The following is a 13,347-nucleotide window of genomic DNA, read 5'->3' on the forward strand; positions in this document are numbered from 1 at the left end:
TTTTTTGTTAAGGATTAATTCTAAAAATTTAAGCAAAATGAAACAAAAATGTGGAAGAATCATTGAAATATCTCTAGAAATGAAAAAGTTATGGGACTTTGAAGTTGCGCTTGGAAGAATAATTTCATAGTACGTGTAAGTGCCGTGACGTTACACATTAGACGACTGGTATTCACAGAGTGCTTACGAATTCATTGGTGTACAATCACTTGTGCCGTTCGTGTCGTGTTTTGTTCGTTAACGATGGCTGAAATAACTTACTATATACATACATTTAAATTACTTTTTTCTCTTTTTACTTTTTACTCCTCACATAAATATGTTTTGCCATTGATAGACTTCAACAACCAGTACTCAACTACAAACTGTTTATGAAACGGTTTCTAAATAAATCATCGTTATAAATTGAACCATGATGAAGCAAACTCAAAAGTAGATACTTACTTGAAAAGTTTAACTCTTTTTATTTCTGCACTGACATAAGATGGATTTGAAGAAAAAAACTCCATCACTGCGAATATATCTATTTTAGGCAAATTGTCACTTTGTCCTTTCACGAAGCTTCTTACATTATGGTGACATAAAAACAAAACTCGAGTTAAAACTACACTGGAAAACTACAAACGGCGCGAGAGCCTTGGCGCGGCTAAGTATTAAAATGTAATTTATGGTGTAGCGATCACAGGCAAGAGCCGTGACGTCACAGACCAAAGACGTTCCGGGCTAAAATACGTAAATTTAAATAATCTATTTCTCAGTCATTTATTGATGGATTTTCAAAATTTTTTCACTGATTTATCAGTTTTGCTCTATATTTTAATTCTATCGTGTAAAATAATGTATTATCAACATCACTAAACTAGTCCATTATCTGGAGAACAGATTGCATGAGTTTTATAACTTTCGTGTGCAAGGATCTCGTGATATGGCTGATATTATGGTGGTATTTACATTGTCAGATTTTTGTTTTTTCTGTGGATCATCCTGAATATTTTGGCCTTCTGCAATCCTCAAAGAATATTAAATATTTCTCATATAATCATGCCTATACTAAGATGTCTAAAATACTAGTGTGATTATACACTGATCAACAATTGCTAGGGATCAATTATGAACTTCTCTTCATTTGTATTTTTTTCAAGTTATCTCGTGAATATCTGTACATTATATGTTCTCTAAGGAAAAAGTAAGATGTTTTGAGTTGATTATATCAAAGTCTTCCTCACTTCATCGGCTCTTGTTCACAAAATCGATTATTATCTGTAGGCTGTTACAGGTGGAGTGAAAAGCAATGTGGTATTTGTTATTAAATCTGTTTTTTTCTCTCGTTCAAACACATAAGGTGACAATAATTGAAGAAATGAGAACAATATCAGCTTATCAGTCATGCCGAGAAGACGTTTGGCTCCTGTGCAACTGGACCAAATCATACGGTGGATACAGGAAGATTTGTCCCAGCGAGAAATGTCCCGGCGGTTGAATGTTTCGCAAAATGTCGTGAGTCGGGCTTGGAATAGGTTCATCCAAAACGACTCAGTAGCTTATGTTCATGGGGGAGGTCGGCAGCGCAGTACAACAGCTGCCCAAGATCGTCTTTTGATCCTCAATGCTAGGAGAAATCCCACTTACCCGGCATCGCGGCTCAATAGATCACTAAGAGTTGCAACAGGAGTTCTAATTTCGAACCAGACTGTAAGACGACGACTACATGTTCGTGGTTTGAGAGCACGTAGGAGGGTACAACATCCCCGTTTGAATAGGGAACACCGGGTTCATCGACGGCAATGGGCTGAGGAGCACCGCAATTGGACACTTGAAGATTGGAGCCTATGTTTATTTACGGATGAGTCTAGATTTCTTTTGGTCAACTCCGATGGACGTATTTTTGCTTGGAGAGAAAGATGTCGAAGGTATGCAGAACAGTTTATGGTACCCACAACAGCTTTTGGCGGAAGTTCTATATGTGTATGGAAAGGCATTTGTTTGAACCAACGCACAGAGTTGGTTGTTCTGCAGAACACCACCATGCCCAGCCAGAGATATCACGATATGATTATTGAACCCATAATTGCTCCGTTTGCGGCTGCCGTGGGCGACAATTTCATTTTAATTGACGATAATGCCCGTCCACACCGTAGTCGTCTGGTTAATGAAGCGCTAGAAACTCATGCTATTGATAGGATGGACTGGCCAGCTCGCTCTCCAGACATGTATTGCATCGAACATGTCTGGTCTGAGATGTCTAGACAATTGTCAACCTTAGAACAACCGATCAATAACCTGGAGGACCTTTCTAACGCTTTACGGGATATTTGGACGAATTTGCCCCAAAATTTTATAAATCGTTTGATCGAAAGTATGCCTCGTAGGGTAGAATGCTTGAGACGAGCTCGTGGGGGACCAACTAGGTACTAGCTTAACCGAAACTTCAGCCTTCTTGTGGTTTCATCATAAAATTTTTATGTTATTCAAACACAGAATTTTGAGTGTTCCTAATAAAGTCTTTTTTTCTCTCCAACTTTCCATTTTTTCATTCTTTTCTCAAGTGAACCATATTATCAACTGAAAATACTCTGATATCTGACTAAATTTATAATCTTGGAGCAAATTTTTCAGAAATAAATTTAGAACAAGTAAGTGATCCCTATCAATTGTTGAGCAGTGTATTTCATTTTAGATAAATCTGGCGGCTCGGCTTTGCATGGGTCCCTTTTCCCTTTTCTTCCTTAAGGTGACGCTATATCAAGAATTAACTAATTGTTTATCACATATTTTACAAATATGCCTCCGGGAATTGGAAGATTACTTGTCATCCGGTTAACTTCTCATAGATGGAGGAGAAAGTATCAACTTTGTGTTCAGTGTTGGTTTGTTGATTCTTATCTGAATGAACTTTAATAAGCTGAGAACCATCCAACTTCGCTCTTATCCTTTTGCCGATAATTTCAGCTGGATAAACTAGGTAATCCAAAATAGCATTATACACAGCAGTCAATGTGCGAGATCTTGGGCGCTTCTGCTTACTCCTAGTCCTAATTTTACGTGTGGGCTTATCAAAAATCTTGCGTTCACCAACGAAAACTAGATGCCTACCACTGAATTTCTTCTCAAGTTCCCTGACCAAGTCGGATTGCAATTTTTGGAACTGTTTTAGTTTGAGCGTGGGCACATAGATGATGATTGACTTTTTATTGTTGCAATATATTTCCTCAGCCTTAGTAATATGGAGCTCCCTGAGTTGAGCTTTCAAATCAGAGCTCTGTTCCAATTCCAATAAAGCTTGAGCCACTTGGGACTCAAACTGATCGGGTTCAGCACCTCCAGCTTTAATTATTTTATAAGCCATCGTGACATCAAAGAGCGTGATTTCAAAATTTTTATTTGTTCTGTCAAAAGTGGTTCATTGTTGATTCAACCTCAAAATGACATGACATGACAGAAAAACGACGTGAGCGCATCAAGGGTAAAGGGACCAATACCAATAAAATCCAAGAAAGCTGGTCCGTCAAAAAGTCGCCACTTTAATCTTCAGGTTTTTCAAGAGAAAGTGATCACACCAGTGTTTTAGACATCTTACTCCAATCCCTAAATGCCATAACTACGGAGTTACAGCTACATTCAGATTATCTTCGCCAGAATTAAAATGATACATTGAGATGTCTATCATTGGAGAAACTAATTTTTTGATTACTCAAATGTGGACAAACCTCTGACATGCAACAAATATTCAAAGTTTCGCGAGTCTTTCTCGGTCCAAGTTGAGAGGTGCGCGTTCTGCCGGGGGTTTTTGTGCCCCGAGCTCGCTGGTGGTCTCTTCAGTTAGGCTATCCAGCGATCTCTGTTCAAGATACACTCTTTCACACCATCGTGAGAGGTGACCCTGTTGCAACGCAACAACTCCTTTAAATACATCAGGGCCGAAGTAGTCTGGCGCGAATACTAATAGCGCCATCTGTGACCAGACACTAGAGGCCGCTAGGAAAAAAATGATGGGAACTTGTAATCTTTTTTTTATGTTTTATCCGAGAGATTTTCCAAATTTTCCCGGACACCCTGTATATGCCGTGCAACTCGTGCGTATCAAGCTCAAGTAATAGGAGTAGCTTGATATTAAGTCAAGCAATGAATATTTCAAACCAGGTTCAAGTATGTAATTTTTTCAAGAGATTGATTTTCAAGTTCAGTAGTTGGTTGAAATATCAAGATACTCGGCTTGACGAATCCCTAATACACTAGCCCACTTTTCCAACAAAATAATGTTCAACCACTAATAGACAAGATACTGTGGGCCCATTCTGAAGATAATCAAGTCGATTTGTTGCCTTGACAACCCAGATCTCCCGATATTTAAACCATTTAACACTCCGTTTACCCCATCCTTGAGAATCTGTACTCTGCGGCACTTCGGCACGAGTTACAAGTAGCCTGAGATGAAATACCTCAAGAGGAAATCGATTACCTCATTAGGGAATATGCCCAGACTTATTTCTGAGTGCGTAAGTCATCGTAGAAGCTCGGTACATTATTAATTACATTATTAATTCCCCAAATTTCCACAGATTTATCCACTACTAACCTAACCCTAAACGACGTGTTCAGAAAAAACTGTTGTAATTAATTCATTATATATAGTCGTTCAATTTTGCTTTCGCCGTTTTTTCCTGGAATTCGACACTTCATTGCAAAAAACTGATTGAACATTAATGATTCAAAGTATCATCTTTCGGGCAGCATACGAATCCCGCGGTGAAAACACTGGCCATCTTTTGAAGCGATCCACGATTTGATCCAATTTTTTACTTCTTCATAAGATCGGAAGTGCTGGTCAGCCAGGTCATGTGCTATTGATCGAAACACCTGATAGTCTGAGAGAGCTACGTCTGGAGAATATGGGCGGGTGGGGTATGACTTGCCATTTCAACGATTCAAAGTATGTCTTGACCACTTTCGCAACATAGGGTCGAGCATTGTCATGCTGTAAAACCACTTCATCATGTCTCTCGTTGTATTGAGGCCGTTTGTTTTTCAATGCTCGGCTTAAACGCATTATTTGCGTTCTATAAAGATCGCCTGTGATTGTTTCAGTCGCTTTCAACAACTCATAATACGCTACGCCGAGCCGGTCCCACCAAATGAGCATCACCTTGGAACTGTGAATATCCGGTTTGTTCCTCGACGTGGAAGCATGGCAGGGATATCCCCATGATTTTCTGCGCTTGGGATTATCGTAATTAACCCATTTTTTGTCTCCAATCGCAATGCATTGCAGAAATCACTTACGTGTTTGCCTTGCAAGTAGCTGTTCACAAGCAAACAAACGCCGTTCAACATCTCTAGGCAACTCGTACGGCACTCAATTTTCTTTTTTCTGAATCATTCCACGACTTTCCAACGTTTTGAAATGGCTTGTAGCGTAGCTCCCAATGATTCTATCAATTCTTGTTGCGTTTGACACGAGTCTTGATCAAGTAATGCCTCCAATTCTGCATCATCGAAAACCTTCTATCTTCCACCGCCATGCTGGTCCTCGACATCAAAATTACCGTTTTTGAAGCGTTGAAACCACTCTCGGCACGTTCTTCCACCATGTAACGGTTAGATTTACACCATTTGATGTTTCGGTTGGTGATGCGCCCTCTGACGGTTGATTCTCAATTCAGCTTAGAATATTCCGTAATAATATAGATTTCAATTTATTATGGAACACTTATTTCTGGATAAATGAGGTCGAATATCATTACCATGGGGAAATATTTTATAATTTCTGGATTTCTTGTTATTATTTTTCTTCTTTGTGGAAGTTTCGTTTGACAACTGGTATAGTCTGCGGTTAGGAATGAAATTGTCAAAAGGAGATTATCGGCGATTTAAGATAATTTTGAGTTGAGAGCCGAAGGAAAAAATTTTTGACTAAATTGGAGACTATATGATCTGGAATCATCCTTAAAATAGGCGATTATTTCTTCAATTTGGATAATTCCCTGTTTGGTTTATGGTATTCTGAATATTTCTGGGAAATACATTCCATACGTGATTATGAGAATTTTCTTCCACAAGGCCCATCTCTTGTATTGAATTACCCTGAAGATCTGAGAGGATTCACTTCCCGGCGATTAGTTCGAATAACTGTGGAACTTACACGAAGAATAGCAAGAAGATCCTTTTCCCTCGAACAACAACTGAGAGGGTCCTAGTGCCTGGATACCGTTGAGAATCCTAGTGCCTGGTTGGATTGAAGAATTCTGGTGACTGGTAACAGTCTGAAATGGTATGGTTTGAGTTTATGGTTTTTATTTTCTGGTATATGGTGGTGAATTTCTGGTACAGTTCTGGTGGATGGTACATTCTAATAGATGGTACAGTTCGAGTAGATAGTATATTGCTGGCATATGGTGTACCTCGAGTAGATGGTACATTCTACGTATAGAGATCTCACCGTTAGATTTGCTGTCAAGTCAACCTTCAATATTGATTTTGTATCAGGTAACCGGTGCTTGCACTGGCTTCGATAAGTATTGTATTGAGATTTAATTTTGGAAGTAAAGATTTAGTGTACTGATAGTATATCAGTCATTTGAATAGAAGTTAACGGTTTTTATTATTAGTTTTCTGTCCATTGACAGTTATATTAAAATATGATGATTAAAAAGTAAAATAACTTATTTCCGCTTTATATATTTATTTTCACAACAATTGAGCATGGTAACATGTTACCATGCTCACCTGACGAAGTCATGTTATCATGACGAAACAATTGTTGTGTTGTTGTTTTGTCTGGTTTATTATCTGGTAAATTTGGAGTTTGTTGAACTCCGTTTAGGTTTAGTTTCGGTACTGATATTCAAGGTTAAGCCTAAGCCAAGTATTGACTGATATAAGGCTTCTGTTTTCAGGATTAGGTTAGGTATTACAGTTTTTAGGAAGCCCTTCTGGCATTAAGTGTTGTTATAGTTTATAGGAAGCCCTTCTGGCATTTTTTAGTGTTAGGTAAAGTTTTTGGGAAGCCCTTCTGGCTCTTGGTAAATTAGAGAATTCTTTTTCATCATTTTTTTATTATCAGCCACTGCAGAAATTTTAATTTCAATTAAACGTTTGACATTGAGTTATTAGTTTTATTGCTACTCTGGTAGAGGAGTACGCAATTTATTCTTAAGCCAGGCATATCTCTACCTGGCGCCCATTATTAACTTCCATCTAATTTTGAAGAAATCACTCCCATCTTCACTGAGTGTAGTCGCGAGCCGAATTTCAGCCTTGTGACCGGCTTACTCAAGGTCGACACGTCACAACCAGTAGCGGCCTCAAGATAAATATTCAAGATCATTCGATGAGCCTCAGCCGCAGATTTTTTCATATTTAAGCAGGAAATTAAAATTAAGCTGACATGTTTAATCGAGAATAACTCAATGATGCAGACACAAATCGACTAATATTTCGATGGCGTTATGTTTACAAATACCTAGGCTCATTGTTTGACATCTACGATCTATTTATTTCGACTTCCACTTACCGCTACAGCCATCTATTGCAAAACGGTGAGAGCAATTATACCTTATACTTTCTGCTATCTATTAAAATAATTCTTTGAACTCAACATATTTCAAAGAGAAAGATTAGTTTTTTTGATAACATGAAAGACATTCAGGTCCCGAAATTTAAAGGACTGCCTTATATCAACAGGGCCTACAGTTATCCCATCTTCGTCCTACTTTCGAGAAAAAAGGACCCTAGTCCTCCGACAGATCGAAACCCTTCCGTGAGTTATCAAAACAGAACTGAATAACTCGAACCGTGGCGATACTGCCTTCCCAAGTAAGGGTCTCGTAGCCTGTGCGTGGGAATCGTCAGATGGAAAAGCAGATAGAACAGAGGCAGAAATAGATTAACAGTTTCCTTCGGAATTGGCGGAACTCGGATGAAGAAATAGTGTGCAAGACAGCAGTTAACTCAAGATCGACAGGCATTTCTCTCATTTCATTCTCTGATGGACTGGAATCTTTAATAAAGAAAGATGTGGCATGCGTTTTGAAATAAGTGGAGTTTGTGCTGACGAAGAATTCGTTCAAGGGGAGTAATAGCGTCGGTTATGTCGGAAATTTGCCGTGTTGAAAAATTATTTTTCGCTTTCATTGCATTCCGGATCGAAAAAGAAAATTCCCTGAAGGTTCAAAAAGGTGAAAATGTATAGTTTCTTCCGTAATTTCAAGGATAATTACCACCATGGAATCTTAACATTCACAAGGTAAAATATTTGACAGATTGATACAGTTTTTCAAATTTACCTAATACACATGAATATGAAGAAGATTGTCTCCGTCGGTATTCTGCAAAAATTATGGTCAATGCTGGGGCATATACAATTGCTTCAAAGATTCATGGGCCAGAGAAATCCTCAAAGGAGATCTATTTGGGTATCTTTCATAATTGAACACTTAGCAGGTAAAATATTTGAAAAAGGGAGTTAAAATAATCATTTCGAAGAATAAAACAGCAATCTTGGAGCCTTTTTATATAATAAAATAAATAAATTCAAGATGAAAAAGTTCAACCTAGTTTTAATAATTGTAAAACTGTAACATAGCTGTTAGCAATAAACATAAATACTTTTCTCAACTGAGTACATCTCGTTCGTTATTGGTCACATCGAACCATTAGATACGGCGTTGTAAAAGATGAGACAGCGTGTTTTTCTCGAGGTAAATTCGAAGGTGCGCCCCCTCTCTGGGAATCGCGGTGTTTCATCCCGAGGTCACTGGTGGAATCCTCAGTTTTGCAACCCAGTTATCTCTGCCAGATACACATTCCTAGTCCATCGTGGAGGGGTGACTCTGCTGCACCACGGCGGCACCTAAAGACTTACCGGGGGCACACTATAGTCTGGCACGAAGCCCATAACGCCACCTCTCGGGCAGACAGAGTTACTACAATACTAACGCTTCTCTGAGAGTAGTGCACTTGATAGGTTCAGTCGTGGACTATCGTACGTCCAGTATGGAGGTCTCAAAGAAAGAAAGTTCCCATATTTTACAATTGTTCTACATGAAAGGTGAAAACGCGTCGAAAATGATACAAACATTTTTAATGTATACGGGGCTGATACTCTTTCGATTCGTGTTGCACATCATTGTTTCGAGCGATTCTGTTCTGTTGTATTGGAGGTGGATGATACACCACGCTCTAGCAGGCTTGTCGTCGAAAATGTCGATAAACCGTGATAGATATCGAGATAGATCATGTTAGCAGTCTCACCATCACCCATGTGCTGAACGGCGTTCATAAAACCATTTTGAACTATTTGAAAAAGGGTGGATTCAAAAACAAGCTTGATGTTTGGGTTTCATACTGATGCAAAAAGCCTCATGGGCCGAATTTCCATCTGCGACTCGCCGCTTGATCGCAGCAAAATCGGTGCTTTTCTAAAACGGATGGTAGATGCAGATGAATATTGGGTCAGCAACTAAAATGTTAAGAAACAAAAATCGTGGTCGAAAGCTAACGAAGCGGCTCAGACTTCAGACTTATAGTAGACTGGTCAAAAACTCAACCTCAGACTATTACCAGGGAATACTCTACTCTGAGCTGCTGCCCTATGGTCAAACGCTAAATTTTGACCTCCACTGTGCACAACTCGACCGTTTGAAGCTGGCTGTAGTACAGAAGCGGCCAGGATTGGTAAATGAAGAAGGAATCGTCTTTCGTAGAGCTCCGAGAGCTCGGATTATTTGGTATTCGGCCTATAATCTGGACCCAGCATTGAAATGATGCGAAGAATACCAAATTACTTTTTCTTACTGATATGTTGATGTGGGTTGGTTTTATGCGTTAAGGACCAGGCAGTAGCCTAATAGAAAAATTGTCACTGGTTGATTTTTCAGAATTTTCATTTGTTGTAGAATATGACCTCCTGAATGATAATTATCGACTAGTTTTCAATGAAAATTATTGTTAGATACGTGTTGAGTCAAACTGTATTCGAAATTAAATTCGTCTAGTTCATAATTCAATCCATAATCAAAAAAGTTTTCCGAGGAATATTTCAATTTTTGTCATTACTCTTAATTTGAGTATACTATTATAGTGTCAAATAGTAGGTATTGGCTTTGCTATGACCATTTTTGGGTTGTACAGGGTTATATTATATTAAGAGGGGTGACCGTAAATACGTAAGTTGTCAGAAAGTTGACAATTTTATACAGGGTAACGTTAAGAAACACGTTCACTTATTGTTAATTCAACATTGTATGATGAAAGACATTGTATAGAGTGTTCGATACTCACTGAGATCATCTCAAGAACTATACTCTATTTTCCGAAATAAAAAGGTATCACAAGGCAGACCATAGATATCTTGATTCGTTCTCGAGTTTCGGAGCGTTTCTGGGAAATAACTGTTTCAAATAATTCGTTAGACTTTCTTGTTCAGGAGTTCATATGAAAAATTCAGAAAAATTAACCGGTGACAAATTTTCCATTAGGCTGCTACCTGGTCCTTAACCTTCTATCCAGAATGCACATATATAAAAAACAAGTAGGGTTTAATTTCATCAACTTATGCCAGAAAAGTAACTTTTTAGGGCCGAAATTCATAGGTCATGTTCGTTGCATAGCGACGCTGGATTAGCGTATTTTGTGGTCTGAATTTGCTCCGAGTACGCAATCTTGAAGGATTTAAGAACTGTGTCCTGTAACTGTGTTGGCTATATTTCACTCAGAAATCCTAAACCATCCTTTATAACTTATGCGCAACTTACACCATTTTCACATTGATTGAATACTTTTTTTTTATTGAATACACGCTAATGACAACTAGGTCATTAGCGTTAATGATGCGTTAAATTAAAATATTACAGTAAGATACTAACTAAACAATTATATTTCGAAATTGATGTCTCTGATGAATTTTAGGTTATTCCGCACTTCGTGAATTTTTCTTTTGGTATGTAGGCTGGTCTATATTCTCAACTGAGTGATGGACATTGCAAAAGGTGCATTTGGGTGCGTCCTCTATATTAAACATATACATAAGAATATGTTGTTATGGTGTCTCCAATTCGTAATCTCTGTAGTGTTAATAGATCCCTCCTGCTGGTCATCCAAATTCTGAAGAGTGGTTTTGGATTGTTGGCTTTATCTGTCTGAGCTTGGAGGGTGTTTACTGACATTCTGTGTTCCACTCGTTTTTGGCGGTTCTCTTGTAGAAGCTTTTAAGGCCGTATCTATAGTTATGTTATTCATGTAAATACCCGAATATCTAGAGTCGTTTGCCTCTCGATCAGCTTTTTCATTGCCAGGTATTCCCGTATGTGATGAAATCTATAATAGTATAGCTTTTTTCCTTTTTTGGAAAATTTCACTGTTGGTAACTAAAATTTCTCTAACTAATGGATCAGAACACGTGATTTTATTGACTTTAATTACCGCTTTGTTTGACTAAACTCTTTTGCAGCATTCGCCTCAACTTCAAAAAGCTACATCATTCAGGAGAAGCATTGTCTGCTGAATGATATCGGAAATTTGCTCCATCGAAAAATTATTTTCCACTCCGACCTCATTGGGGATTCAAAAAGAAAACGTCGACACGGACAAAAATATCTATTGCTTTCAATGTAAAAATCTCCCCGATCCTCATGGATAATAACACTCACGGGAATCCCCTCCGTAGTTTACGGAATCGTAAAAGATTCCGCAGATACACTCCACGTTCATTCGTGCAAATATCCCAATAAATTTCTATATCTGAGTTCGGCCCGTTTGCCTTATTTGCTTAGAAATCCCCGAACCGATTCAAATGATCCTTAAAACTGATATTCCAGCAATTCCATTCACTCGTTGGGAACATATCGTCATCTGGAGGATTCGGGACCGGGCATAACGATAAAACGGAAAATATCATCCCCTCGCTTTATATCCCCATATTTATGGCATCGGAAAGAGTTATTGTAGGGAATAAATACTCGAAACCAAACGATTGTCGTAAAATATGACGCTGATGACGGCTGTTCCTCATACGAAATCACAAGACGGCATGCCGAGACACACAAGATGTCTTTTGCTTCATCTGATTGTTGCTTATTTTTTTTTCGCTCGATGGATTCCCGGATGTATGTCTTCATCTTTTACTGATGATTGGATGGAGAGAATAAAGTTGAGTGATTTGTTACGCTTGGGAATGATTTCTGTTGTTCCGACGAAAACAGAATTTTCGAAGATTTTATTGTCTTAGGAAGGAAGAGAATATGAAATTATAAGGACTTTATGAGATGAAAGTTTGGAATAAATGATAGTTCTTGTAGAGACATAGCCCATAAGATATTACACAGGTTTCGAGTGTGAACTGAAAAGATGTATCCTTAATACTCCTTCTTCGAATATAAGTCCGTTTAAAGAAAAAAGACTAACCAACATTCAAGAAATTCAAAATTGAAAACTCAAACAAGGTGGACAGGAAATGTCCCCCTATTTTACTTATTTCGGTAATTATTTACGAGAGTAGCTGATAAAACAAGAAAATTTTATATGATATATTATTTACTTCTATCTCAGTGGACACCCAAATGTAAAAATTTTTTGAATGAAAAGCGAAAATTGAGAATGATTGGAATAATTATGTAGGGGTTCATCAATAAAAGCCTTCATTTTGAATTGCTCGCTATCAGGCAGCTGTAACGTTTGAATCTGTCATCTCTTCCTATAAGTAAAAACTACGTCATTACTAAAAATGGTGCGATACACGCTTCAAAAGTACATTGAAATGATTCACTACGAAAATTTAGTAGTCACAGTTCGCAAAATTAAAGCTCTTTTGGATCGTCGTGAATAACCTTGAGCTGTCGAGACCAATTACTGATGTGGAGAATCGAAACCGTGAGCAATCGCTCAAGATCTGAAATTTTTGCTGCTATAACCCATTCAATTGACGAAAACCCAGGTTTGTCGATTCCTAATAGATCTTGGGAATTCTCGATTCAAGACCATGAAGATGAAATTCGTGAAGTTACCAAGGACATACAGCCGCAAATGTACGAATTGGTCATGGAAAATTTCATAAAAATTAATGGCATTTTTCAGAATAAAATAAACATCCATTGATTTGAGTTATGCGGTACTGATGATCCCTAACAGAGGTGAAACCAGTATATCGCTACTCTCCCTTGATGACATGCATTCTCCTTGGGTTACTTTCGATTACGATTCCTACGTAATGGCGTGGAAATCTTCTTTTTGACAATGGTTATGTTGATGGCATTTTTGCTGATACATTAACCAGATAAATAATTAATATCGTATTATATTGTTACACACTTGGAAATTTTCTTTTCCTTTTTGTATTTTCTTCTTTCATTACCA

At 38.0% G+C, this 13,347-nt stretch overlaps 2 protein-coding genes across 4 annotated transcripts in view; one reads left to right on the forward strand and one right to left on the reverse strand.

The window, feature by feature from the left end:
* The window catches only part of LOC123677403 (protein artichoke), a 294,809-nt gene that overhangs the window by 241,633 nt on the left and 39,829 nt on the right, over positions 1-13,347 (forward strand). The gene's annotated exons all lie outside the window — the stretch shown is intronic.
* LOC123677438 (40S ribosomal protein S7-like) lies at positions 2,810-3,356 on the reverse strand. Its single transcript, XM_045613949.1, has one exon. It carries the CDS (start codon positions 3,344-3,346, stop codon positions 2,810-2,812), a length of 537 nt encoding a protein of 178 aa, XP_045469905.1. The 5' UTR covers positions 3,347-3,356.

This window comes from Harmonia axyridis, chromosome 1, assembly GCF_914767665.1.
Source record: "Harmonia axyridis chromosome 1, icHarAxyr1.1, whole genome shotgun sequence".
Classification (NCBI taxonomy): domain Eukaryota; kingdom Metazoa; phylum Arthropoda; class Insecta; order Coleoptera; family Coccinellidae; genus Harmonia; species Harmonia axyridis.